This window comes from Danio aesculapii, chromosome 8, assembly GCF_903798145.1.
Source record: "Danio aesculapii chromosome 8, fDanAes4.1, whole genome shotgun sequence".
NCBI lineage: Eukaryota > Metazoa > Chordata > Actinopteri > Cypriniformes > Danionidae > Danio > Danio aesculapii.
This window is the reverse complement of record NC_079442.1, coordinates 52437857-52446275: the sequence shown is the minus strand read 5'-3', so window position 1 is coordinate 52446275 and position 8419 is coordinate 52437857. Positions and strand designations below refer to the sequence as shown.

Sequence of the window (8419 nt, the reverse complement as noted above, 5' to 3'; positions counted from 1 at the left end):
AGGAGTATAAATAATTTAGAAAGTGAACCACAGGCTAGTAGATGTTTTGAATAGTTTGTTTGTCAATGTGTGATTCATGTTAACTGTCAATAGTTTTTTATTTCACGAGTTCACACTTGCAATCGTTTCAGAATAAGGCGTATTAGGCATGCTGTCCGGGGAGAGGGCTCTGAGCTCGGGGAGACACCCCAACTCGAGTTATTCCCCTTATCAGGAAACAGAGAGGAGTTGGGATTCGAGCGAAGTATCTAACCCGGCCCCAGAACGCTCCCCCCAGGATTGTAATGCTTTAAGAGGTGAGGTGACGGGGTGGTGGAGGGGTGCTAAAGTGGTGAGATGCTGCAGGTAAGACAGCTTTGGTATATATAGGGGTTTGGTCAAGAACTGATTGGATAATAGAATAATTGTCAATGACGTATTTGATGCGGAGACTTCTGCATGTGCTCCTCCTGAAATTTGTTTATAAAACATCACTATGCGAGCGTAGATAAGCTTTAAATGTTGCGTTCTCGTTATCATGACAGATTTTGTGAATCGGGCCGCTATTTCTGAACTTCCACATTCAGCTTCAGCTCTGTGACTGCTGAGTCTCATTTTCCAGCAGCGGGGAGTTGGTAAAGATATCATTACATTATACAATTCACCTGGTGGCATCAGCAGGCACAATAGTTATTTAAATGAAGTCCCAGCTCCACCTCGCAGCGTCTCTCCTCGGACACACATTTCCATTTCACTCCACTTCAGAGCTGCGAATGTGAAATTAGTGGCTTCTCCACCAGAGGGACCGTTTTTATTCAGATCATCAAAGCTTCAGGCCTTTCTCAGGTGTGGATTATATTTATAAAGCCCTGCAGAGAGCCGCTCATGAAATAAATCAATCTGGCGCAGAGGAGTGTGCAGAATGTCAGATGAAGACGCTCGCTCTCAAACCGAGGGAAACTTTGCAGACTTTCACATTCATTGAGTTTGACCTTAAAACTCTGACTGATCATGGAGATCATGATGAAACACTGTTGTGTGTCGCTTCGGTTTGTTTTTACGTGTGCAGGCATACAGAACTTTACTGAACCTAACCATTTTATTCTTATTTCTGCATTCTGATTACATACAACATTACACGTTCCTTAAAGAGCCCATATTATAGATGAAATAGGGTCATATTTAGGTTGTAAGGGTCTCCAACAACAGTCTAATATACATGCAAGGTCAAACAACACTTTGATGGTCTTATAATCTGCATTTATTTTTACCTAATTATCCCAGCGACTCTCATATGAATCGTTCAGTGATTCATTTGTTCCCAAACCCCTCCTCAGCACGAAGCTAATCTGCGCTGATTGGACCGATGACAGCCTGCTGCGATTGGTCGACACTGGCAGGCTTCAGCGCGAGACAGAGTGAAATGCCCAGCAGATAATCAACAATATAAAAGTAGTCACAGTGCACACACGCTTCATAGTGGATTTTGGCTGCCAGTGGGTGAATGTAAATACAGACGATGGACAAGAAAATACTGACGACTAACTATTTTATTGAGCAAAAAGTCCAAGAACTGGCGAGGAGATCTCCTAGCCCGTAACAGTCAACTTGCTCTTTTCACACACACGCACACGCACACACACGCACACGCACACACACACACAGGGCCGGCGCGTCCAGAATAGAGACGGCGCGGCGGCGACACCTCCCTCACCCTCCGCGTCCTCAGTTATATCCGCGATTACCCCCCAGCCCCCCAAGTCTTCGATTTCAACCGCGACAACCCAACCCCCTCCCTTTCGTTTTCACTATCGGGTTGAGGGCGGCGTGATCACCCTTTGCCTAGAGCTTTACCCTATTCAGAGGAGACACACATACACACACACATTAACCTCCTAAGAGGACACTCACACAAACGACCGTCCTCAGAGGAGACACACACATCACACACACACACATAGCTGACCATCTGTAATCAAAGCGGCACGCGTCGCGTTTTCAACGTGGCTTTACACGCGATATGAGAATATAAAGAGTTAACCTGATACAGCACACGCAGTTACAAGTAACAAAACACAACTAAATGCATAATTTGCAAGCTAGAGTAAACGAGGCAATAATTTTAATCGCACTTACTTACACTTGTGAAATGGGGGTAGAAACTGATTCATGATGCACTGATCCATGTTCTGACAGTCTATACTGATCCTTCCTTTAACAAACTGATGAAGTCTTCTTTGTAAGCAGGTAGTTTCCAGAGGCTCTCGATCTGCTCAAGGCTGGGCTATATTGCTTATGTTTCATCTTTGGGTGAACTGTCAATAATATCCATCTGCACAGCGTGACTTCATTCGACCTGTGTCTGTGTGTGTCTCTGTGTGTGTGTGTGTGTGACTTTTTATCTGTTAGTGGGCGGGGCCGCAGGTTTCAAATGTTCCGGGTTTGCGCGCGTAACTACTTGTGTTTCGTAGCCGCGTCATCACGAAACACCTAATGACTCGTTATCAAGACGACTCGTTTGAAGCACTATGAGTCGACTCTTTTATAGATGAATCAATAGTTTTAAACACTGTACACTTACAGATTTAAGCCTTAGCTGGATATTTCACTTCACTTAGAGCTGTGTGACACACTACATGGAAGGGCATTTTCAAAAACCCATAATATGGGCTCTTTAATATCTATATTCTGATCACTTCTGCGCGTGCTCCTCCCGAAATTTGTTTACAAAACATCACTTGTTGTTTATTAGACCCATGTGACATGTATCCTGTCTAATCTTGGCCAGGAGACTCTTGTAAAAAGATTTTTAATCTCAACATGTCTTTCCTGGTAAAATAAAAGTTATAATAATAATAATGATCAAATGTTTTGTAATAGGGGACCCTTATTTATAACATTTTATTTTATTGCCAAGGTTTTTTTATGTGCATATGCATGTATTTGATTATATGGGTACTTGTCTATATGTTTTTTTTCTGTTGTTGGTATTTGTTGACTACTGCACATAAATAAAAGCATTTTAAGTTGCTGTAAGTTTGTATTTTCTAACTAATTATTTTCTCTATAAATAGTTCATTCATTCATTCATTCATTTTCCTTCGGCTTAGTCTCTATTTTAGAAGTTGCCACCATCCAGCATACGTTTTATGCAGAGGATGCCCTTCCAGCCACAACCCAGTACTGGAAAACACCCATACACACTCACTCACACATACTCATACACTACATCCAATTTAGTTCATCAATTCCCCCATAGTGCTTGTGTTTGGACTGTGGGGGAAACCGGAGCACCAGGAGGAAACCCACACCAACACGGGGAGAACATGCAATCTCCACATGTTCCCCAGCTGGGACTCGAACCAGCGACCTTCTTGCTGTGAGGCCAGAGTGTGACACCACTGAGCCACCGTGCCACTTATAAAGAGTTAAAAGCAATAATAATAATGATAAAAAAACTGATACACACTTATTTGATCCTTTAATTCATTTTACACACTAGACGACTATAGAAACGATCAATAATTTAAATGCTGTAAAGACCAAGAAAGTCAAGTCCCATTGTGGACATTTATTAAACATCTCCGACAAAATAAATACTCTAAAAGGCGGATAGAAAGAGGCAGAAAACTGATGCAGCCTTACAAACGAGCGTACAAATATTGATCACACTGTACAATCAATAAACTGATCAATAAACAGTCACAAACTGCAAAACAAGCAGCCGATGATCAAAGGCATGATGAGCTTAACATCAGGAATATTAGCAGATCTCTAAAGCTGTAAACACTGACGTCAACATCCACATGATCTCACACATCTCTCCATCAGCTAATGCACTTTACATGTGTGTTCATAAACAGCGGCTGGAGGAGGTCAACATCTGGAAATAATTTAAGACTGACAACACAATCACATCCGATAATAACCCTACTGCACCAGTGATTTAGAGCTGAATCTGTCATGCAGCAGAGAGAGACGTGCAGAGGAGACTCTTCAGAAGAGCTGACTGTAGATCAGAACTGATGCAGACACTATTCAGGAGTAATGAGAGCACAAACACACCACAGTGCAAATCTGAATTAAGAGAGACACACACACACACACACACACACACACACACACAGTCGCACGTACAGTCATACACACACATGGCCACACTCGGGGTCGCATGCACGCACGTACAGCCACATACATGATCACATGCACACACGACTGCATGCACAGCCACATGCGCAGTCGCACACACACGGCCGCACGCACACACATGCGGCCACACACATGCACAGCTGCACGCCTAGTTGAATGCACACATGGCTGCACACACACATGGCCGCAGTCACAGTTGCACGCCAAGTTACATGCATGCACACACAGCTTCATGCATGTTGCACACACACATGGCCGCAGTCACAGTTGCACACACACACACACACACACACACGCACGCACACACACACACGCGCATGCACGCACTCATGGTCACATGCACATATGCACAGTTGCACGCGCACACACACACACACACACACACACACATAGTTACATAGTTGCACGAACATATGTACGCACACACACACACACACACGGCCGCACGCATGGGTACTTGCACACAACCGAACGCAGTTGCACACAGCTACACGCACGCACGCACGCACGCACGCACACACACACACACACACACACACACACACACTCTTCCTCTGGTGTTCAGTAGGGGATCTGGTTCTGGTAGTACTGGATCATGTCATAAGTTTTGCTCCTGGAACAAATCAAACACATTTCATGAAATGACACTCAAGTTACACGAACACAGATATTTATCTATTTTCGTGGTAACAGCGTGCATCTGTGTGTGTGTGTGCATGAGTGTATGTGTGAGAAGAAGTGTTTGTGTAGAGTATGTGTGTTTGTGTGTGCGTGTTTTTGTGACATATCAGGACACAAATCTGTATAATGAGACAGGTGTGACACAGGTTACATGAAGGTGGTGAATTAGCAACATCCTCATTTCTCCAAAAGCTTATCAATCACACAGAATTATTTCAAACAGAGTTATTTCAGGAAGTAAAACTGTGCACAGTTTCCTGTGAGGGCTGGTTTTTAGGTTTATGGCCCATTTCCCCTGAGTGGTACGGTTCAGTACACAAACTGATCCTTACCATACCACTTTTTCGGCACCCCTTTGAAAAGGTACCAAAACACGAGAAAGGGTACGAAAAGGCGGAGCTAGATGCGCAGCTGAACGCTGATTGGTTACAGTGATACATCATGAGCTTGTAGAGCTAGCCAGACTGAAAACAAAGGAACCGCCATGTTTAAAACACACAGGCGAGACATTACACCGTTATTCTATATGCATATAATAACGAGCCATGGATGAACCGAGTTCGATTAAACCTTATCGTTGTTTCGATGAACACCCACAAAGTCAAGGAGAACAAAATCTACTGTGTCCTGTTGTTGTTTTACGAGCCCATCTTAAAGTCTAAAAGGATTTCGCTTTCTCCAGGGAGCTCCCGATCGCCTCTATATTTGATATAACGAACTTCTTGAGCTGATGATAATAACGTGTGTGTGATCATTAAAGTGTCTTCGACATCTGATCCTTCTAGAAAAGAAAAGGACAAACGCGAGAGTGAAGCACGAACAATCAAAGGAGAAGCCCGACAACACACAGGAGCAAATTGTTTTAGCAATCTGAATCATGAACAAACTGCCATGTTTATCATCGCCTTCTGGACTATTATGAACTGGGAATGACTTAATTACTCTCTAACAGAGGCTACATGTGCTGCTGAAGATTTCAGACACATAGGTAAAGGTGGTTTTATATTCGCACATTCGTTCATTTAGCAGTCTCTATATTGTTTAACATGTTACTTTAAATATTCGATCGCAATTATGACTTCAAGTATGACTTCTAAACAAAACAAACACATCTAATTCACTGTGAACAATGTTGTAATACATTTATATTTAGTCATTTAGCAGACGCTTTTATCCAAAGCGACTTACAAATGAGGACAAGGAAGCAATTTATTAAACACCCGAAACTGCAGTGGCAGGGCGCGAAAACGTCCGTCTCGACACACAAGCTCTTACAGTAACCAAGGAAACAGTGGGTAAACTTTCTAGTACTATACACAGACAGCTGAAAACAATTTTAAATGTCCTACAACCATACACAACCAGCTAAAAACAAGTCTAAGTGTTCTCTAACCAAACACAGCAACTGAAAACAAGTCTAAATGTACTTACACGGTGTTGCTCTCGATGCTAAAGTGCTTCCCCTAATAGTCTAATAGTCATTTGCTGCTAATATGATTTCCCTATTTAGAATTTGCAAAGAATACTTTTCTGAAATTATATCATTAAGGAGGATGTCCGAATATAAAAACAACTTTACCTCTATTACAGACACAGATGAGAGGTTTGCACTGACTGTGGGCTATACTTCATGTTGTTTTTGAACTCAAATAAGGACTAAATGTCTGCTGTGTGTAGTTTTTCTGTAGTTGGTAACATATCGGAGACTGTAAGGGTCTGTATGTGTTCATATATGTTCATTTATTTATTTATTTCATATAATCGCAGACGTTAAAGTAGGCTGTTTCACCCTATCATTGATCTGCAGTTATAATCAAATCATGTTGATAGAAAGGTTAGTAATGAACATTTATACAGTATTAACATTGTTTCTGCTACATTTATTCTTCCATGGTGGGGCGCCACGCCAAAATTCACCCTGCCATGGCTACATTACAGCTTCTCATTCAAAACATTACATTTTTTTAATAGCTGGTGATAATCGCACCAAAACGTATTAAAGGGTAAGTGAATTATAACAGAGCGAACTTTTCTGTAACCGTAGTAGTGATGTGTGTCATTTGTTTAACCCTTTAAGGTTACGTGCTGACTGACTGACTGACTGACAGGTGCGTGAGGCCAGCAAACACGACGTATAGCTGTTTCACTTTACTTCTGGACGCATTAATACAGCTCTGTAGGTCTATTGGAGACATTCATAAATATTCCTAGCAAATCTAATGAATGCTGGAGACATACTCATTACATAAACGTACTAAATCGCACTTCAGCAATGTTTATTTGAAAGCGCACAAGAAGATCTGCGCTCAGTGTTGCCAGATGATGCTGACTGTTTCCAGCCTAAAAGCTGTCGAGATCACAAGTGTTTATACACTGTTCTAAGCATATGTATGCAAAGAACGGGGGTTATGGCGTCTCTTTGGGAGATCAAAACAGGTTTATGAGGGCAGACCGGGGCTGGCGGGCACGGCATTGCAAATTTTCACTACCTGCCTATGTCACTCTTTACCCACAAAAATAAATTCAAAACCGGCCAATCAGGCAACACTGTCTGCGCTTGAGCAGCGCGTATTTGAGGGCGCGCAAGAAGCTTTGTGCACAAGCAGAGGAAATCGGCGCGCAAGCAAAGAGATTCGCATGCTGTAGGCTATTACATGAATGCGATCTCGACTCGTAATACTGCGCTCACGACATTTGTCATTGAAATAACGCCACAGGTAGTTGGTAGATCTGTGTAAAAAAAGGCCTGCCGCCACAGCTGGAAAAAATCCTAGAGGAAACACTGCTTTATGTGTGTAAAGCATCTGTGTTGTGAGAAGAGCTTCTCACATGATATGTGAACGACCCGTACAGCTTAACTCTAGACATTTATTCTACAGTATTTATTCTACAGTACAGAGCGAGAATGGCGTCGACTGAAACTTTCTGTCATACACCACGCTCACCCTTGGTAGTGGAAACGTAAGCCTGATAAAGGTGACCCGTATCGACTCGTACCGTACTGTACCACTCAGTGGACAGTATAAAAACTATAGAAACCTATGTAACATCCTCACAATTCACAAAAACAAACATGTGTGTGTGTGTGTGTGTACGTGTAAATGAGTGTGTTTCTGTGCCTGTGTTTAAGCATGTGCGTGTAAATGTGTGTGAGTGAATGTTTGTGTGTGTGCCACTGACCTGCTGCTCAGGAAACAGTTCTGGATGACTTTGATGATGAAAGCTGCTGCCTCTTTCTCACTCACCCCAGGGTTAAAGCGCTGCCTGAAACACACATTTCACCTCTAAATCAACAACAACAAGCTTCATATCAGGCTGAATATTCATAATCCGTATATTCCCATTATATTTTTGTACACCTGGATGACTAGAAAAAAAGAAAATGATGCTGATGTTCAACCATGATCTCCTGTTTCACACACACCACCTGGTGGTTTAAAGAGAAAATGTATTGATATGAACTTTTTAGATACAAACGCGTACATGTACAATATTCGAAATAATAAAGGATAATAATTTATGCAGTTACGCACGTGTTTTGACCGCTAATATACCAGTGATTTGATGCTTCAAAAAAGTTGCAGACACCTTTACAGATATCAAAATGCTT

General features: G+C 42.2%; 1 protein-coding gene across 1 annotated transcript in view; it reads right to left on the bottom strand.

Moving 5' to 3' along the window:
* Positions 1–3530: 3530 nt before the first annotated feature.
* Positions 3531–8419, bottom strand: part of pi4kab (phosphatidylinositol 4-kinase, catalytic, alpha b) — a 133679-nt gene continuing 128790 nt past the window's right edge. The window contains exons 46-47 of the mRNA XM_056463221.1: positions 7990–8073; positions 3531–4741 (exon numbers count right to left, since the gene is read on the bottom strand). Coding sequence (XP_056319196.1) covers positions 4690–4741; positions 7990–8073 — 136 coding nt within the window. The 3' untranslated portion in view covers positions 3531–4689. The remainder of the gene's footprint in view (positions 4742–7989; positions 8074–8419) is intronic.